The sequence below is a fragment of the Leptonychotes weddellii genome, chromosome 1 (assembly GCF_054177405.1).
Source record: "Leptonychotes weddellii isolate Sample4059 chromosome 1, ASM5417740v2, whole genome shotgun sequence".
Lineage (NCBI taxonomy): Eukaryota > Metazoa > Chordata > Mammalia > Carnivora > Phocidae > Leptonychotes > Leptonychotes weddellii.
In genome coordinates, this window is record NC_138369.1 from 39,853,298 (window position 1) to 39,873,947 (window position 20,650).

The window sequence follows — 20,650 nt, forward strand, 5'->3', positions numbered from 1 at the left end:
CCCTCCGGGGTGGGGGGGGATCCCCGGGTTTTCCTAAACCCTTCGCATTTGGTATCGTTGGCCAAGACATGAAGTAGATGTGATGACCGTGAGTATAAGGCCCTTGTAGGTGACTTGTATGAAACAAAGAGCATCATAAAATGGGATCACCCACAACCTGCCTCCAACTGTAGGATTCTAAGCCAGAATCCATTGATTGTCGCCTCGCTCCCACGCCATGCTGGATGCGAAGGTTCGATAGACGGAGCTCTGTCTGCACACGGGCTTGTGCTGCACAGCGTCCTCTGCAAGTGCCCTTCAGGCAGTTTAAGCCCTACAGGTTGCTAGGGGCATGTGGGAACATAGAGCTTGCCCACTTGGGAGGTCCTCAGGAGCGTGCTGACGTCTGGCCGAGTATTTGGATCTAGCATATACTTTGCTCTAAGCCCTCTTTTCTGTCGTTGGAAGCTATACTCTCTGTCGTGTTCTTTCATGCCAGCGTTTGTCATTGACAGTGCTAGGATTTAGGGAAGTAGGGTAATAGTGCTTAGCACTGTGCAGCCTGCCTGACACAAATTAATAAATAGTGCTTAGCACTGTGCAGCCTGCCTGACGCTTGCAAAAGCATCTGTTCGCTTCCAAAATCCAGTGCAGTTGTCATGGTGTTCCCACTTGACAGATGAGGAGACTGAGGCTTGGGGAAATTTAGAGTCCCAGGGCATAGATTTCTGCCTCTTGAGTTTACCAATGACTGCCAGAGAAACTTGCTGGTGTAGAGCTGCCTGAAGAAGGCTTACTGCTCGTGCTTGCCAGGGGGCACTGCACTAGGTCATTTTCATTCACTAGTTCATTTCATCCTTAAGACAGCACATGAGAGAGGTCATGCTTTTAGTAGCCCCACTTTAGGTGAGAAGGCTGTCGCCAGTGGTTCAATACCTTGCCTGTACGGCCCAGCAACACATGACAGAGCCAGCCTGCCCAGTTGTGGAGCCCAGGTCTTGTTTGCTGTACCTGCTGCCCTGTGCGCAAGGACGTTCTTGGCAGAGGCCACCACCACAGTCATGGGGACTGTGGGATTCAGGCTACTCAAGCCTTTCAGTAGCCACAATTAAGCTTAATCCCTCTACTAGGTCAGGAACTTAACTAACTTGAAATTAATGTAAGTGTGCATGTCATCCAAACTTGACTGACATTTAGACTAGAACCAGCAAGCTGATTCACCACCTTGCTATGTGTAAAGAATGTGAGGAGGTAGTTTGCTGGCCTTATCTTTGCCTCATAATATCATCAGTTGCCTTAAAGTTGTGCCTTCGTAGAGTAATGTTAACATAACGAATAGGTAACCTGATGTGGCTGGAATTGGTGGCAGAACATTGTGTGTGTGTGTGTGTGCATGAGTGCAGATATCCCAGTGTGGGAGAACAGTGGAGGAATTGCTACAGATACTTTCTTGTTATGTGATGTCTTTAGAGCTTACTTGTCTTGTAAAAATCCATTTCAAATGATGAAGTCTTTAGTTTTGTGAGCCCCAGCAGACTCTCCTTTTAGCTGAAGAAGTGAAAGAGTGCAGAATTGTTTGAGGTGACTGCTGCCAACCAGCAGTGTCTCTCTCTGTCCCAAGGCCTCTGATTTCTTAGAACTGGAAGGCGTGCCACTTTTCTCTGTTAATGGGAGACAAATGTAATACCCACTCTGTTGTGTGGGGATTTGCTATTAATGTCCTCTTAAACTTGCCCGTTTTGGATTGTTAAAGCTGGTAGCTCAGACTCCTTCTGTTAGTTGTTCTGACAGATGTGTCCTGTTTTCTCCCAGGATTATTATCTAGACCAGGGTGAGCAAACTGCAGACATGAACCAAATCCAGCCTACCACCTGTTTTTATACAGCATATTAGCTAAGAATGATTGTTCCATTTTTAAATAGTTACATTCTTAGTGGTACGTGCATGATGTCCTCTCTTTTGCTTTTTGACCCACAAAACCTAAAGTTCTGTCTGACCCTTGGTCTAGACCAGGACCAGTAGTTAACGCTGATTATGTGATAACCATCTAAGCACTTGACGCGGATTTTGTCACTTAATCTTCATGGCAACCATATGAAGTGTGCATTTTTATTACCTCCATTTTGCAGATGAGGAGACGGAGGCCCTGAACGGTTAAGTAACTTGCCCGACGTCACACAGCTAGTGAGTGGTAGATCTGGCCTAAGAACTAAGCAGTCAGGTTTCAGGGCCTGCCTTCCTAACTGCTAGGCTCTCCAGCCTCTGAAAAGAGGTGAGAAGACTTAGGGAGGTTCCCGTGGGCTAAACGAATAGGAGGGATGACTCCATTTCATTCTCCTTTATCTTTGCTACATTAAAGGTTTATTTGTTTAGAATTGGGCAGAATGGCAGTAGGGTTTAATCAGTTGTCTTATCATGGGGCATCTAATGCTTTACAAACACTGAGTATATGTTTTTACTGTAGGAAATGAGAATCACATAACCAGCTGTGTGAAATGCCTGGGGCAGGTATTATCCCCATTTTGCAGATGGGAAAACTACCTCTTGGGTTAAATGCTGAGCCTGAGGTGACAAGGAAAGGATTACAGCAAGTATATTTGCCCAAATTGATAATCTAAAGCGATTTCTACTCCGACATGTTATCTCCTGCCAAAAGCTCTAATGCATATATGCATTAGGCAGATTAAGAAGGGTGAGCCCGAGAGCTGGGGCGATGTGGGCTCTCCACCAGTGAGGCACTCAGCTGTTGCTCTGCTGTCTCTCTGTTCTCAGAAATGGGGGGGGGGTTCAGAGATTTGGGGGCATTGCTAGAAATGGGATCCAGAGGCTTCCTCTCAGCTTCTACTCTGTGTTGCATCTTTCCCGAATAAATTCTTTTTGTATCTGACCATGGCTAGCAGAAGAGGATATAGGACAATTGAACAGGTTACTGGCTTCTTTGAAGTGTCAACAGCACAGCACCCCCATATTTTCACACAACAGGCCCTCAGCAAGCACCTGCAGCACCCCACTCGGCAGGTGATGGGTGTGTCGAGGAACTGGGTCTCCTGGCCTGGAGATAGGTGCTGCCGCCTGCTGACCTTCTTTTGTCCACAGCATAGCCCTATTTTCAACCTATTTTTCATCTATCTCCTTCCACACAGGCTGAAGATACCAAGATGCAGGAGATAATGAGGCTGGCACATGAATTCCTACAGAATTTCTGTGCAGGCAACCAGCAGAATCAAGCCTTGCTACACAAACACATAAACCTGTTTCTCAACCCAGGGGTAAGACTCCAGACCTGTCTGGAAATCTATGAGGGGAGGAGGGCAGGAAGCAGTAAGAGGAACAGCTTGTTCTTTTGCTGTTGTGACCACGGGGACTTGTTATAATGCAACATTCATTCCAAGGGGAACATTTGGACCAACTCTTAGGAGGACATAAATACTCCCCATCTTTTTAGGGGAGAAAGCGGGGGAAGGGAGGAGGAGGTGGTAGGGCAAGGTAAGATCTATTTATATATATATATTTTTTTAAAGATTTTATTTATTTGTTTGAAAGAGAGAGAGAGAGAGAGCACAAGCAGGAGGAGTGGGAGAGGGAGAAGCAGGCTCCTGGCTGAGCAGAAAGCCCGACGCGGGGCTCGATCCCAGGACCCTGGAGATCATGACCTGAGCCGAAGGCAGACGCTTAACCAACTGAGCCACCCAGGCGCCCCTATTTATATTTTTTCTTAACATTCTTTATTACATCAAATTTTAGCCCTAGAGAGTTGCTGATTCTCAGCCACATCCTCCTGAGGTCATGCATAAAGTTTTCGATGTACATAATATAATACATAGTACGTTAGATACATACAAATACATAATATATTCATTTAAAACATAACTGTGTTATACTTTAGTTTGTCAGATATGTTTTGAAAGTATGTATTGTGCAGTTTTTTAAAGAAAAATTGTGACGTACTCTACACTTTATTTTGCATTTTGATTTTTTCACTTAATACATTACGGCTGTCTTTGCCAGTCATAGATATATAAATTTTTTGCATTTTTGATGAGAAGTTGTGATGGCTACATGGAGTTCCCTAGTATGGCTGTAACTTTTTAAACATCATTCTCATATTAGTAGACATTTAGGCAATGTTTAATTTTTTGGATTTGTAAATAATTCTACAAAGGACATCCGTGTAAGTACACGCACACTCACACACTCATTTTTTAGTACCACTAGGGCTTTGGAGGAGAAGGTCTGATAGGCTGAGGGGTAATACTCCCTCTTTGTTATGTACGAGGAAAGAAAAGACTAAAGATAAAAAGGTTAAAGCCCCCTACCTCATACCAAACATATAACTTAGTCACTCAATAACTCTGGGTAAAAAATAGAAAATAAATCTTTTAGAAGATAACATGAAAATATCTTGATGACCTGGTGGAAACTGAAATCTTCTTACACAGTATACAAACAGCACTAATTATAAAGGAAAATATCAATAAACCAGGCTTCTTTAAAAACTTCTATTCACCAAATGATGTTATTAAAATCCTCCATAGGCAAACCAGAGAGTGGGAGGAGACATTTGCATTGCATGTGTCCAATAAAGAACTCCTATCCAGAATATATAACCAACTCAAAAAAGTCAATAAGGAAAAGGACAAACCATTTTTAAAAGGGGTTTTTAAAAATGGGTAAAAAAAAAACTTTAAAATGAAATCATCCATAGAAGAAATCCAGACAGCCAGTAAATGGGACAAAGTGATCATCAGAGAAGTGTAAATTAACTAAGATTTGCACAGCAAAGTATGACTAAAACCAAAGAGACCAACAACACTGTAAATCAGCTAGGGTATGGAAAAGCTCTAGTGTAGAGTAGAAATTGTTAACATCTTTTGAAAGCTGTTGGCAAGTACTTTCTCAAGCCAAACGTTTATACTTTGCAACCCAGCAATTCCACTCTTGCGTGTAAACCCAACAGAAATGCACATATATTAAAGTTTAGCAGAAGACACGTTGAAGAATGCTCAGAGCAGCCCTATTTGTGCTAAGTGTAGTGTTACTCTTTGCCATTAAAACTGGATACGCACCCAAATGCCCATCAGCAATAGAATAGATAAGCAGATTTTGGTTTATCCGTGCTGTGGAATATACATAGCAGTGACCGCAAACAAACTACTGATACATGCAACATGTTGAGAGCATTGCAAATGTGCTATTGAGCAAAAGAAACCAGACGGGAGAGAGTACAGGAGACTCAACAGCGGGCAAAACTAATCTGTGGTTGCAGAAATCAAAACGAGTTAAATTGGGTGGCGAGGCGTTTCGTTTCTTGATCTGGGTGCTGGGGTTTCCTGTGTAGTTCATTGAGCTGAAGACTAGTGATTTGTTTCCCTTTCTCTGTGTTTATTATGATTAAAAAAGAAGGCAGGGGTCGGCTGGGTGGCTCAGTCCTTAAGCATCTGCCTTCGGCTCAGGTCATGATCCCACGGTCCCAGCATCAAGCCCCGCATCGGGCTCCCTGCTCGGCGAGAAGCCTGCTTCTCCCTCTCCCACTCCCCCTGCTTGTGTTCCCTCTCTCGCTGTGTCTTTCTCTGTCAAATAAATAAATAAAATCTTAAAAAAAAAAAAAAAGGCAGCACAGAAGTGAGAAAAGAGAAAGGTCTCTTTGTGGGTTTAAATGCTTATCTCTGTGTGCTTTGGTAGACTTTTTCTCACGTTGTACTCTGTTCTAGCCGCCTTTTGACCATTTCCCTGTGTTCCTGCCCTCACTCTTGTGCCAGATCCTGGAGGCAGTCACCATGCAGCACATCTTCATGAACAATTTCCAGCTCTGCAGTGAGATCAATGAGCGGGTTGTCCAGCACTTTGTTCACTGCATTGAGACTCACGGTCGAAACGTCCAGTACATAAAGTTCCTGCAGACGATCGTCAAGGCAGAAGGGAAATTCATCAAAAAATGCCAAGACATGGTCATGGCTGAGGTGACAACTATTTATCTCTATATACCTTCATCTGGTGTTCCATACAAATTTTTTAAATTATTGCTGTCTATATGAACTGGCACCCTGTCCCGGAGCCACATAAATGGACAAAACGTAATTGTGGTTTGTGTGTGTAAGAGAGAGAGTGTGTTTGTGAGCTTAAATTGTGTATATAGGTGAGAATCTGATCAGATTTTTCATAGCAGTGAACCTATTTATTTTAAGGCATTTTGGCTCAGATTCTTCTGAGAGGGGAAAAAATAGGAATATTGAACCCAAATTACAATGAGTAGAGATTAAATGTAGGTAGAAACCAGTGAGCCAGAACAGCCCATGTTCCCGTGGATTATAGGACTTTTTCCTTAATTATTCACTTTACTAGCTAGAAAAATTGTTGCTTGCTGATTCATGGGAAGAAGCTGGGTTGTCTGTGGGAAGTCGGTGCCCCATGGGATGCTGTCTGACCAGGAAAGCCCTCTGCCACACCTGTGGTTTTGGTGTTCAAATATACTTAATTAAATCTTTCCACCTGTTTAAAGAATGAAACCTCAAGTAAATCCACCTAACACTTGGATTTATAATCCTGTCTAATAAAAAAAATCATAGGATTCCAATGGAAGGTAGTGTAGTGTAATTAAAAGAATTGACTTGACCTGGGATGTGAATGTAGGCTAGGCTACTTTACTGGCACTGTGAGCTGATGACTTCCCCAACCCTCAGCGCGCCTTCCTACAAAATGAAGATGCAGTGGTATTCAGCTGAGAAGCTGATATGCCGACTCAGTGAAATAATGGTGACAATAATAGCTAACATTTATTGGAAGCCTGCCATACCCTAGTCACGGTTCTAAGCAATTTACATATAATCAGTTATTTAATCTACATGACGCAGCACCATGAGTTAGATACCATCTTTGTCCTCAGTTTTACAGACAAAACTGAGGCACAGTGAGGTTAGATAATCCACATGGGGTGTTTATCATGGTATCTGGCACCTAATTAGGGCTTATAGAGGTGAGTTGTTATTATGCAAATACTATTGACTATATTTATTTTGATTTCTGTGCCAGCTCGTTTTTGGATCTTCTGTATTTCCCACAGTGCTGAAATTGACTAACTCTTCAGTAGATTTATGAGAAGCCACACACAGTCCTGGGGACAAGTTATAAGTAGGAATGCCTTGATTTTTTTGACGAGTATTGAAAGGAAGGCGTATCTTAGTAAGAAGTGGATAATTGGTAATTGTGAAGACAGAAGGCAGTATGTGAAAGAGTTGTAAGAGGGATACTACTTTTCAAGCATAAAAAAGAATGGAAACATTTTTAAAAAGAAAAATCATAGCCTAAATATTAGGTTTGGAAATCCAAGTGCAAGCTTGCCATCTACATTTCCACTTGATACATGAATGTTGGTCTGTAGACTTTCTCTTCCCCTGATAGTTTGTTAAGGCGACTGTCAAATACCTGTATCTGTCAATTAAAATGCTGCTGCTGGAGATTCTCAGTTACTGATTCAGAGAAATGAATGAAATTTCCATGAGTTTAGTAATATGGGTGAGACTGGCTTTGGAAAGCAAATGCTGACAGAACATCTCTCTTTCTCTGCGAGTAGATATTTTTTAAACGGTGTCTCTCCCCCCCCCCCCCCGCAAGCGTGTAATATAAACAAGTCCTGTTCTTTTTATAGCTGGTTAATTCGGGAGAGGACGTCCTCGTGTTCTACAACGACAGAGCCTCTTTCCAGACCCTGATCCAGATGATGAGGTCAGAACGGGACCGGATGGACGAGAACAGCCCTCTCATGTACCACATCCACCTGGTGGAGCTCTTGGCTGTGTGCACCGAGGGCAAGAACGTCTACACGGAGATAAAGTGCAACTCTTTGCTCCCGCTGGATGACATCGTCCGCGTTGTGACCCACGAGGACTGCATCCCCGAGGTAAGCGAGCCTTTGTCATGCCTCTGCACATGGCCGGCCCACACAAGACCTCACAGTGCTGAGACCTGTCGCTCATTTCATAGTGACATCTCAGTTGGTGGGAGCAACATTTTCTTGAATGCCAATTTTGTGCATGAAGATCGTCGGCGGCGGGGGGATGTTAGTCTTTCCTACTGTCTCCTTGAGAACCTTGGGAATCTGCTGCTGCACTTCTGTTCTTGGAAATTAATAATTCACCCTGTGGAGCAAAGAGGATTTTTGAATCCCCTTTGAATGAATGTCTGAAAAACAAGATTGAATGGGTTGAGATATGGTTCCTGTGCAAGTAAGACCTATTCTGCAAGTTTATTCTTTAAAATGAAAATTTGTATTGTAGAAATGATGACAATTATAAAATACTGAGGAACTACAGGAAAGCAATAGGAAAATCAAAATAATCTATAATTCCACCACCCATAATAAATACCTGTTAGATTTTGGAAATGATTCCTTCTAAGCTGTCCATTTTCTTATTCATATATTTTGGCTGGTAACAAAAACGACAACAAAAACTGTGGATCATTCGGAATATAGTTTGCCTTTGTATATTTAAAATACATACTACTAATTTATATCTTAAACTAAATATACATATATTTATATATAGCATATGTAGTATGTATCATATATATATACACTATTATGTTTTTAGGTTATTTTTTTGAAAAGTTAATACATTTTGAAAAGTTCAAATAGCAGAGACTATAAAGGAGTAAACTAGGCAAAATCTCCTAATCTGTCCCCTCCCGCCCCACAGAAAATCATTTATTATGTTCTTGTACATTGTCTAGAATTCTGCATATAAACAAATATATATTCTCCATTCCCCTGCTCCCTCTTTTTTTTTTAAACACAAGAGGTGACATTATGGATACACTGTTCTTCTCTTCGTTATCAGTCTGTAAAGAGAGTCCACATTCCTTTTTTATAGTTACATAAAAATTTTATCATATGGATGTGCTGTAATTGCCCTGCATGGCTGTTCAATGGGCTTATGCGAATATAATGAGATGATAATAACTGGTGATTCTAATGAAGGAGGAAATGACAAGATGGCATTTTTCTCAGCCTTGTCCACACAGCATTTTCTCAGACTTTTTGATTCTTATTTATCTGATAGGTGAAAATAGTGTTCTAACATAGTTTTGATTTGCATTTCTCTTATTCCACATATACCAAATCGATTTTTCAGAAAAGTCTGTTTCTGTCTTCAGGTTAAAATTGCATACATTAACTTCCTTAATCACTGCTATGTGGATACTGAGGTGGAAATGAAGGAGATTTACACCAGCAATCACATGTGGAAATTGTTTGAGAATTTCCTTGTGGACATCTGCAGGGTAAGGCTCTCTGGAACTGAGTGGCAGAGCGCAAGTGTGTGTGCACGTGTGTCTGGACACCCTTATGCAGGCATAAGGGAAATATCTGCATAATTTCAACTTTGTTAATGTGTGGTACAGGGAGGCAGATGTGACTCTTATCATTGCACACGTCTCATTTCTTCTACCTTTTACTCCTAGTAAAAGAAACTCCTAGGGAAGATGGATTATTTCTGCTTTTCATTTCATCCTTTATGGATTGATCTGTGAATAATAATCTGAGACATATTAAAATCACATTTAAAAGTTTTCTTTTCCTTGACAGTATTTCTTCTCGAAGGACACCTTCCTGAGCTTGAGCATTTCTCTCCTTCAGTCTGGTGTCGAGGATTCTGCAAAGCACTTCCGTTTGCATCTGCTTTGCTGACCCAGCCATTGTGCTGGGCTTCATACTCTTGATTTGGTTTTGCTCCAAGCTTAACATTGATCCTAAGGCTGCAAGACTTACCACCTAACAAGGCACACCATAGATTCACTAGGAGTTTTGTGGTGGTAGATTTGGGGGAGGGGTGCCAGGAACCAAGAGAGAATAATTGTAAAGTGAATCTTAATTTTGGAAACGTGTTAAAAAGAAAGGTGCATTGTAGAGTCCTAGACTGTGATAATTTCTGCTTGATGGTACAGTTACCAGTGGAAAACAAGGAACCTACAAGAACTTGTTTTCTTCCCAATCTAGGACTTTATTTAATAATACCCAGGTATTGGTATCACAGACATATATATATATTTTAAATCTCAAATTCCTCCTAGTCTTTTAATCGCATAAATCTAGGTTTTTTTGGAGACTGGGATGGAAGGACTGTTTTGCTTTATTTTTATTTTATGTTGTATTATTTTTTTTTAAAGTAGGCTGTACACCCAGTGTGGAGCCCAGTGTGGGGCTTGAACTCATGACCCTGAGATCAAGATCTGAGCTGAGATCGAGAGTCAGAGGCTTAACTGACTGAGCCACCCAGGCACCCCTGCTTTGTTTTGTTTTGTTTTGTTTTTAATCAGGGCTGAGCAGAGTTTTCTGTAAAGGACCAGATATTAAATATGTTCAGCTTTGTGGGCCACCTGGTCTCTGTCACAACTACTCAACTCTGCCCTGGTAGTTTGAAAGCAGCCATGACAATATGTAATCATGTGGGCATGGCTGTGTTCCAATAAAACTTTATTTATAAAAGCAGCCACCAGGGGCACCTGGGTGGCTCAGTCGTTAAGCGTCTGCCTTGGGCTCAGGTCATGATCCCAAGGTCCTGAGATCAAGCCCCGCATCGGGCTCCCTGCTCTGAGGGAAGCCTGCTTCTCCCTCTCCCACTCCCCCTGCTTGTGTTCCCTCTCTCGCTGTGTCTCTCTCTGTCAAATAAATAAATAAAATCTTTAAAGAAAAAACAAAAAACCGCCACCAGCCCTTAACTTTGCTGACCTCTACATTACATTATTCAGAAATGTAAAATCAGTTGCTAATTTCATTCTCTGAATTTGTCTACAAACTGCTCAGCATTAAGCTTAGAAGCTGGTAGTTAATAAAACTTGATTCTTTTTTGCCCTTCATATATTTTTATGATAAGCACTGTTAATGTCTCAAACTGTAGGACTAATGAATTTGGTAATAAAACTTGATTTTTTAAAAATGTATTTTCTAAACCTTTCCCTCTAAATTTCTAATCTTGTTTTAAGCAGCAAAATTAAGTAGAATGCAAGTAAAATCTGAAGTCTCTCCTCACCCCAAAACTTACAGAGTCCGTAACTCTGACTCACAGCCTACTACTTTCAACAGCATTGCACATCAGTAACTTTTTAAAAATTGAAGTGTAGTTGACACACAATGTTACATTAGTTCCACTGTACAACATAGTGATTTGACAACTCTATAGTAACATGTTTATGGAATGAAAGAGTGTTGTGGATTTGGAGAATATCACATGGACCTCACTGGTGTATTTGATTCTCTTGATTATATGGATTGGGAAACCATGGTCTATAACAGATGAATGGCTTAACCAGGAGGACAGTTTACTTTTAGGGAAAAGTACAGACAACTATAGTTACTATGCCTTTTGCTGCCTCTTTAAGGTTTAGATTTGCCACACGTGGCTAGGAATTTGGAAGCAAAGACCCTGTAGGTCCCATCCTGATTTTAATGTTTTGTGCGTCTGCATGTGATATCCAAGTTGATCAGCTTCTCTTTCTGTATGATTTATTGTTGTTGTTATTATTATTATTATTACTGTAATTCCTGAGAGGGAGACATATTGACCTGCAAGCCTTTACCTTTCATTTGTTAAGGGTAACCAGCAGGAGTGGTCACAGATTTCTTAATCCTACAACTGACCTGCAGGTTCTGGTGTCATGTCTGAAACATCCATTTGCCTTGTAGGCCTGTAACAACACCAGTGACCGGAAACACGCAGACTCAATTTTGGAGAAGTATGTTACTGAAATTGTCATGAGTATCGTTACCACCTTCTTCAGTTCTCCCTTCTCAGACCAGAGCACGACGCTGCAGGTAAGAAAGGCAAATGCACATGCAGGGCGTTCACGGCCGAGCTTCGGCAGAGGCCATTGGCATGGATTTGACAGTGAGCAGCTATCCATGAGTTGTTCTGCAAGGCATTCAGACAATTTTCTTTTTCTTTTCTTGCTGTGGAGGGCCCCTTGGCTAAAGAAGCACCTGAGAATGTTTTTCTGTACCAGATGAATCTATTGGTTTTTGATTTTTTTTTTCCCCTTAAGATGCCTTTTCTTCCCCCTTCAATCATGTTATTCCCCCCCTTCAATCTTAGAAGAAGGAGAAGCAGCTTTCAGATAGGTGCTAGCATGTTGTTAACACTTTTTAAAAATTCATTTGGAGATCCCGATTCTAACTCCCAGGCGTGTACCCAGAGTTCACCCAAAGCGGTGCGGGGCTAGCGTGAGAAGGTGTTCAGCCTGGCTGGCGGGGCTGCTGCGTGGCCCGGCCCCGCGGGCGTGTGCACGCCTTCCTGCGTGGTGCTCCTGGGGCCGTGCACTGCAGGGGCTCTGCATCAGGATTCCCACGGTATTTCCAGGTTCAAAGGTAGGAATCCATGGATCCAGGAGATGATGTCATTCTTTGACTTGGAAAAAAATCATTCTTCTTTATATAACTTATGTCTGGGTCAACTGCTGTGCGAGTCTTACTGCAGGTGCGTTCGTACCGCCTGCAGGATGAAAGCTGGTCTTGGTCTCCAGCGGTCAGAAGAGAAATATTAACCCTCCTTGTCGTGGAAAGAGGTGGAGGCTGTCCTGGGGTTGATGGGTGGCCTAGGGTTGATGGGTGGCGTAGGGTTGTTGGACTACAGACAGATAATCCTAATGAAGGTAAATTCTCCAAGGGAAGGGTGATTCATACTCCCTGGTGTGTTAATTAGATACTGCTATATTTCATTAATATGCAAAGAGTTCATATAAGCCTACTACAGCCTATGAGGTGGATGATACTATTCCCATTTTGCAGCTGAGTAAACTGAGGCTCAGAAAGTTTAATTACCATGCTCAGTCAGGGTCACAACCATTAGGTGGCATAACCATGATTTCAGCCTACTTCTCTCTGATGCAAAAACTTGAATTATGGAATTTTTCATGAGATACCTTTCCTTGGGACTGTTGGTAACCTTATGCTTAGTTAGAAATAACTGTACAAGCTAGTGGTTAAGCTAAAGTATCACGAAGTTAGAAGGCTGCCTTTCAAATGTCAGTACATATTCTTGAGTAATTGGGGAGCAGAAACTGGTTGGATCCCAAGCACATGAATTCCTAGAGACCAGAACATGCTCCTCACCAACTACTATTACACGGAGAGCCCGCTAGGAAAGCTGCTTTGGTTACTAAGATTGGACTTGCTTCTTTTGTAATTTAAAGTGACAATCGCCACAGCAATGCCCATTCTCCTATAGATTGTGAAACAGTATTGCAAAACCAAAATGTCAAAGTAAATCAATCAAATTAATTGGAAAACCATTAAACAGGAACTTGTGTATTGGATTTCCATCTTGGTCACTCCTGTCTCCTCCTATTGCCTTACTTTGAAACCAATTTTTGGACCACCTAATAAGCCAGAATCATCAGAGAGATGAATCTTCAATATAAATGTTGAAAGTTCCTAGTGAGATCCCAGGTTGTCTATCTATACTTAGAATATAAAGTCCAAAGTGGTTTTAGCTTTGTTTTTTAAGGGGTAGCTTATGGATTCTAGAGCCTTCATTTTCAAGGAATACTATTTTTGGAGCTCTCATAGCCTGTTTTATTTTGTTTTTATGCTGAAAAACATATGCCTCATTTCCCCAGCTAGATTTTTACCTCCTTCCTGGCTTACTTCCTTGTTTGTTTGTTTTTTTTGGTTTGTTTCCTTCTTTTTATTCAAGCCAAACATATGAGGAAGGAAAATGATGAACTCGGATTTGGCTGTGTTGCATTTATGTTGCCAGTGGAATGTCCAGGAAGCAACTGGAACTGTGGGATCCAGGGAGGAAGAACAGAATTTTGGAGGCTTTAGAGCAGGATAAAGCCGGTTTCAAATCCTCACTGTGCCCCTTATCAGCTCTGTGGACTGGCCTTGGTCACTGAACTTCAGAACCTCTTGGCTTACATTTGAAACAGGGATGGAATATCAACCTTGCAGGTTATTGTGAGCACTAGAGGTAATGTTTATGAACCATCTAGCATAATGCCTGGTACATAGGAGGTGCTTAGTAAATAGGAGCTTGTGCTTTCCCCCGCTACACTGTCAGCTTCGGTAAGAAGGGCGTGGTTATGTCTTAGGTCACAGTTGTCTGCGATACTGCTCGGTCCCTGTGCCTTGCTTTGTGCTTGGAACCTAGGAGATGCTAAATCATTGAATAAGTAAATGAATCTGTGAGACTCAGGAGAGTGGAGGGATAGAATCCAAGTATAAACATTTGCTCATTGAAGTTGTGGCCTGGAAAATGAAGTGGTTTACTAGAGGTGACTGGGCAGAGCACAGATAATTAAAGGCAAGATACAAAAGAGGCCAGGGGAAGGTCTTCACTTTATCCCGCATGCAGGATGGGATTCAGGAACAAGCAGGGCTTCAGGATCTAAGAAAAGGGAGCATTTTATGAAGAAGGTGATGAGCGGCCATGTTTTTTAGTCCAAGAGGTCAAGCGAGCTGATGGTCCCAGATTGCCCATTGGAATGGGTAATTAGGAGGCAGCTACTCTGGCCAATTTCTTCATCTTTTGTTTATCCAAGGGTCAGATGGAACAGAGCACAGGCCTAATAAATATTGGTTCAATTGAATTAATTTAGTCAAAGGATACTTCTTTCTTTGAGTTTGGGTATTGGGTTCTCATCCCAACTCTAACACCTACGAGCCAATGAGAGGGATGATAATACCACTATTTACTTCCTTGGGTCATGGTGAGGGTTCAGTGAGATAGCCAAAAAAGCACTTAGCCCTTGGCATGTGGGAAGTGATCTCCAAAAATGGCTTCTCTCATTGGAACCCTTGTGCTCAGGAGCTTAATATCAGGGTTTCTCAGCCCATTTCTCAGGCTCTCTATGATCCTGTCCTCTATTAGCAATGCAGTTTGCTTTCTTGGGTGGCTGTGAGCTGTAGAACAGAAAGTACTTCCTGAGGGAAGCAGAGATCCTGGTTTTCGGGTGAACTTGGTGGAAAGAGCACAAGTTGTTGGCGTCGGAGAGCCCTGAAGTCGACTCACTGCTCTGCCACCACTTGTTGGTTCTTCTGTGTGCTTTCTTTTAACCTGTCTGGGCCTCTGTTTTGTATTTATAGCATTAAGGCTATAAATGTTTGCCACAGGATTGTTTGTTGAGGCCCCAAATGAGCTTTCATTTGAAGTATGTAGCACTTAGTAAGTGTAAGTTATCTGAACATTGTTCATAGAAGAGGTTCTGAATTTTTATTAACCTGTTGAATTTTCTTCTAATAGAGTTCTTCCTCCCCCCTCCCAGCACTTTCTATTGTTTTTCTTCCATCTCAGAAACCTCTCTAGAGCTTTTTAATACTTTTTTTCTTTGCTATATTAATTCCCACTGTGTTTTGGAGGGACTATGCAAGTCCTCTTCCCCCAAACTAAAAACAGGGAGTAGCTCACTGTATACAGTAATGTTTGCCTTGCAGGTCAAAGCTACTCTGACCCAGGTAGCTTTGGATGGAGACCATAATTAAAACTTTGAAACGCATTTGGAAATTCGGAGGAAGTAAATGTTGGAGTTCTCTTATTTTAAAAAGAGTACAAATTTATACTGTCATAGGAATAGATCCTACCATATAGTTAACTCATCTGTAGTAAATGAATACTTAGAACGAGTAACCATCAGAACTATCTTCTGTTTATATCATTGAAGACACTGCTAGAAATAAGTAAGCATTCTTGGTGAGATCCACTCATCAGTTTGTTTTTTGCTGATTAAAAATAGAGGTTCTGCTTATAGGAAATAATGTCTGGAAAGAACTTCGGGTTAATTTGCCTCAATCCACTTATTTTATATATTGGATGAAGTTAAAGCTCAGAGACATGAGGCAATTTGCCTGAAGTCATATAGCCAGTTGGTAACTGGACAAGAATACCAGATTTCAGACAGTGATTCCACTCTTTGTTCTTCTGGTCAGACTTAGATGGCATCAGGTTTGTAGATGCCCTTAAAATGCTTCTGATTTTTTCCTCCTTGGGCTAGGCAACTTCTAGAATCCTGTTTATAACCGGCACCCCTTCTTACTCTTGCAAAGGGTCCATTACCATTAACCCACAGTTCAATGCAATGTCTATTTCTGATCAGCATATCAGTGATCTACAGAAAAGTCATACCGCCCGTCTCTTGGCTTCTCTTCCTTGCAGACTCGCCAGCCTGTCTTTGTGCAACTGCTGCAAGGTGTGTTCAGGGTTTACCACTGCAACTGGTTAATGCCGAGCCAAAAAGCCTCTGTGGAGAGCTGTATTCGGGTGCTCTCTGATGTAGGTAAGATATTAGTGCAGTTGGGATTGACTGTGATAAAAATGAATTGCCTGACAGTAATAAAGACTGCCATTTCTTGAGAACTTGTTCTAGCTCTTCTGAAGTTCTACACACAAGAAGTTGCAGAGGCAGAACTGGAATGGAGGTCTTTTTGATTGCTAACCCTTGCTTTCATCTACCAAGCCAGCATCTCCCAAAGTTAAGAGCCAGTAAGTCCCAAAGAAAGCTAGGCTTTGAAAAAATAAAGAGTCCACCATTCAATGTTAGGCAACTCTTGACAAGTCACAGTGCACACGAGCTAATTCAAGGCTCTGGGAAGTCTCTCATTCAGGAAACGGATTTGTTTACTCCAGTAAGTGTATTTGACCGTATGGAAACTTTCTTCCTACGAAGTACATGTCCAACCCCAAGGAACATCCTTTCTCAGAAATGCTACACTGATCCCTTTTGCCTCTCGATGATAAATAGTGCTCCATTCCCTCCTCCCTCCCCGCCCCTCACTTGTCACCTCTCTGGCAGCTTTGAAAGGAAGTCATGAAAATTACTGCTCCCTTCACCCTGACTTACTCAGACTCTCTTCCTTGGCCCTATTCCCCTTTATAAATGTTAAGCAAGGTGTTCATCTTCCTGCCTAAATTGAAGAAGAGTTACCTCCCCATAGTAGCTATTTAGATCCCCTGAGAGCAGCAGAAGAGGCAGGTGGGGTTCTTAGCACTACTGAGTAGCTGTCCAGCCAATACAGATGGTGTTACTTCCCTGATTTCAGTCCTCCCATCCTGATTTCCTTGACTCTCAAGTGGTAGGTGTTGGTGTCCTTTTATTATTTTTGCAGCACTATTTCACAATAAGAGATGAGGCTTTTGAAAGTGTGTATGTTGTAGGTTCATGATGTGATATCTCAGAACCAGGGTTCTGAGACTATATCCCCAAAACTCGCTACTCTGCCCATGTAGGATCATGCATCATAAAGTTGTTGAGTAAAATTTGGGCAGGTTGCCCAGTTGATCAGCCCAACGCTCATTAGGGAGATGAAATGTTTTAATTGGCTTGGCATTGATGAGAAAAGACAGAGGGAGGTGATGTCTATGAAGTGGCAGGCCATGGAAACAGCACAGCACCCCAGGAATTCAGACATATGCCCCTTGGGGAATACTTCTTCCTGACTAAAATCACACCAAAGTTCACTATTTTCATGGTTTATCTTCAAAAGGGGGTATCCAAGGCACATTGTTTCTAGCTGAGTGTATGCTGTGCATCCTGCTTTTTATTTTTATATTATTCATATCTTTTTTCCCAAATTTCTCACTTGCTATATTAAACTGTTAGAAATTCGTTGGCTGGCTGATGATTCCTTTCCCCACACTGTGGTTTTTTGTTTTTTGTTTTTTTGGATTTAAACAGTTGCTTCTCAAATTGCTTCTTCCAGGGTGCTGGCATTGTTTTTACAGTTAGATACAGGTAATATGGCACCTTCTTTGCTTCTGGTCTTATGAAGCATTGAAGACAGGAAGTCATTGTCTTGTTTTTCAGAGGTTGTTGGATTTCCCATATGGGAAAAAAAGATTGTTGGTCTTAGTTATTTTCCTTTATTAATTAAACTTTTTATTTTGGAATAATTTCAGACTTACAGGAAAGTTGCCAGGATATCACACAGAGTTCCCATATGCCCCTCACCCAGTTTTCCCTGCTGTCAACATCTTGCAACACCAGGATGTTTTTGTCAAAACTACAAAACTGATATTGGCCCATTGCTACGAATTAAACTCCAGACCTGGCACCACTTTTTCCATCAATGTCCTTTATCTGTTCCAGGATTCAGTCTAGGCTCCCACGTTGCATTTAGTTGTGATGCCTCCCCAGTTCCCTCTGGGCTGCAACAGTGCCTCAGACTTTCCTTGTGTTTTATGACATTAACAGTCTTAAAGAGTGCTGGTCAGGTGTCCTGTAGAATATCCCCCCCCCCAACCCCGCCACACCATGGGCTTGATTGTTCCTTTTCTCATGATTAGACTGGAGTTTAAGAGGGGAAGAGAAGAGCCTAAATGTAAAGAATGGCTTATGTTATTGTAAATGTCATCTTTTGTGTTATGTTTGGCTTAAATTGGCATTTTGTAGATTGTTCTATAGAATACCACTGAGAGAGAATTTTTAGAAAAATAGTTTGTTGGCCAAATGAGTTCCCTATCTTAATAATTCTTAAAATATATGAACACACTTTGATTTGCCTAAACTTTGACCTTAGAACATGTTAACATACCTCAGAGCTACTGTCCCCCAGAATTCACACTGAAAATCGCTGACCTAAGGATGGTCAAGTTCATTTGAGCTCCTCAGCATTCACACTCCATGCCATGCAAGTGACATACTATGGAAAAAATTTGCCTGAGGGGGTGATGGGGGAGTTAAGTCTGTCTTTGGGGCATCTCCCATGCAAGTTGGCGACTCACGAGTCATCTTTCTTCTGTGTAGCCAAGAGCCGAGCCATCGCTATTCCTGTGGACCTGGACAGCCAAGTCAACAACCTCTTTCTGAAGTCCCACAGCATCGTACAGAAAACTGCCATGAACTGGCGTCTGACTGCCCGTAATGCGGCTCGCAGAGACTCTGTTCTGGCAGCTTCTAGAGACTACCGGAATATCATTGAGAGATTGCAGGTAATGCTTGGCCCAGAGAGGAGTGAACCTGAACCTGGCCTAAGGTGGTTCCCACACAGCAGTGCTTCCATGAGCCAGAGAAAAACCAAGATTGGCCATAGAGAGATGTCAGTATGTGAATGGATAGTCAAGCACAGTAATATACAAAGAACCAAGAATGCAAAGCTACTTGGGAAGAGAAAAGCTCCTGACAAAGTCATGGTCTTTAAAGGTTATTCGTAGATTTACAGATTTCTTTTTGAGAATAGGGACTCTGCTCTTACCAAGAAGGAATATTTAAATATTACAAAAGCATACTTAGGATAAGGGAATGAGGGCTCCATTTTTTTTTTTTCCCTCATCCTGGCATATTTAGCCTCTTGATTCAGCAAGTAAACAAGTGTAATAATGCCTGAGAAAAGAGTTTTCTATCAGAATGAACCAAGTGAAAATAAAAGTATAACTAAATTCTACCTGGATTATACTTTTTTCTTAGCACCTATGAAGAGATCTGTCCCTTTGTTAAGGGGAGAGTAGTATTAGGTGTACATGAAACACTTAAACATACATCTTAACATTAACATCTTCCTTTAGCAAGCTCCTCAAGGGATTCTCTTACAGGTAGTGTACATGGGCCATAGTTGGAGATTCTCAGACGCTTCAGATGGGCCCATTGCCGTGCTTAAGGGCATGATCGCAGGCCAGCGCCTGGGGTCAAATCCTGACTCCATTGCTTAGAAATGGTGTGTTCTTGGGAAAATTGCTTTATTGTTCTGTGCTTTGGTTTCCTCATTTGTAAAGTAGGATAATCGTAAAGCTACTTCGGGAGGTTGATGTGAGGATTACAAGGCTGATAATGTGTTCCCATTATCAGTGCCTGCTTAACAAATTGCAACAGCCATTATTTCCCTCTCTTCCACTGTTCTAGAGGTTGGCTGGGCTCACTAAGGTATTTCTTGCTCAGGGTCTTGAAAGCAGTTGCAGTGAGATGACAGCCGCGGTTGGACTCATCTTGAAATCTTGCACATGTTTGGCAGTTGAAGTTGGGACCCCCAGCTGGAGTTGTCACCTGAAGCATCTACATGTAGTTTCCCCATATTGTCAGCGCTTGCTTGCAGCATGGTGGCTGGGGCCTAAGATTAGCATCTCGAGAGAGAGACAAGGAAAGCTGTAATGCCTTTATAGCACACATAGCATCACTTTTGTCAAATTCTGTTGGTCAAGGCGGTCACAAGTGTCCACTGAGGTTCAAGGGAAGGGGACATAGACCACCATGTAATGGGAAGAATGTCAGTGGTGCAGTGTAAGAAGAACGTGCAAGAGAAGATATATAACAGTGGCCATTTTTGGAAAATACAGTACACGTAAATGGCATAGACTAGAGCCTGGCGTGTAGTGAGCACTTGATCAGTGACAGCTGCTATTACAATTATTACCGTTACTGTCATTGCTGTTAGGACTGTAATAATTAGATAAAATAAATGAATCTCTGTGAGGTTATATAACCTGCCTAGAGATGCATTCATCAGCTCCACTCATGCTGGGCGCCAGGGATGCAGTGGTGAGAAAAACCACAAATGATCTTTGCCTTCATAGATTCTCAAGTTTTGGAAGGAAGATAGACATTAGTCAGCTAATCACATGGATAAAAGTAAAATGGCAAGAGAGACAATGCTGCAGAGAAGTGAGTAGTGCTATGGAGGGCTGCTGAGGAACCTAATCATGCCCAGAGCTGGGATGATGATCCAAGAAGGCTTTGCTGAGGAGTGACGTTTGAACCA

The 20,650-nt window shown here is 41.9% G+C and overlaps 1 protein-coding gene across 4 annotated transcripts in view; it reads left to right on the forward strand.

Moving 5' to 3' along the window:
- The window catches only part of ITPR1 (inositol 1,4,5-trisphosphate receptor type 1), a 326,205-nt gene that overhangs the window by 176,483 nt on the left and 129,072 nt on the right, over positions 1-20,650 (forward strand). For all 4 annotated transcript variants that reach the window (XM_081821132.1, XM_081821136.1, XM_081821141.1 and 1 more), the window contains 7 exons: positions 3,123-3,248; positions 5,739-5,939; positions 7,625-7,876; positions 9,130-9,255; positions 11,657-11,785; positions 16,119-16,239; positions 18,706-18,890. In XM_081821132.1, coding sequence (XP_081677258.1) covers positions 3,123-3,248; positions 5,739-5,939; positions 7,625-7,876; positions 9,130-9,255; positions 11,657-11,785; positions 16,119-16,239; positions 18,706-18,890 — 1,140 coding nt within the window. The remainder of the gene's footprint in view (positions 1-3,122; positions 3,249-5,738; positions 5,940-7,624; positions 7,877-9,129; positions 9,256-11,656; positions 11,786-16,118; positions 16,240-18,705; positions 18,891-20,650) is intronic.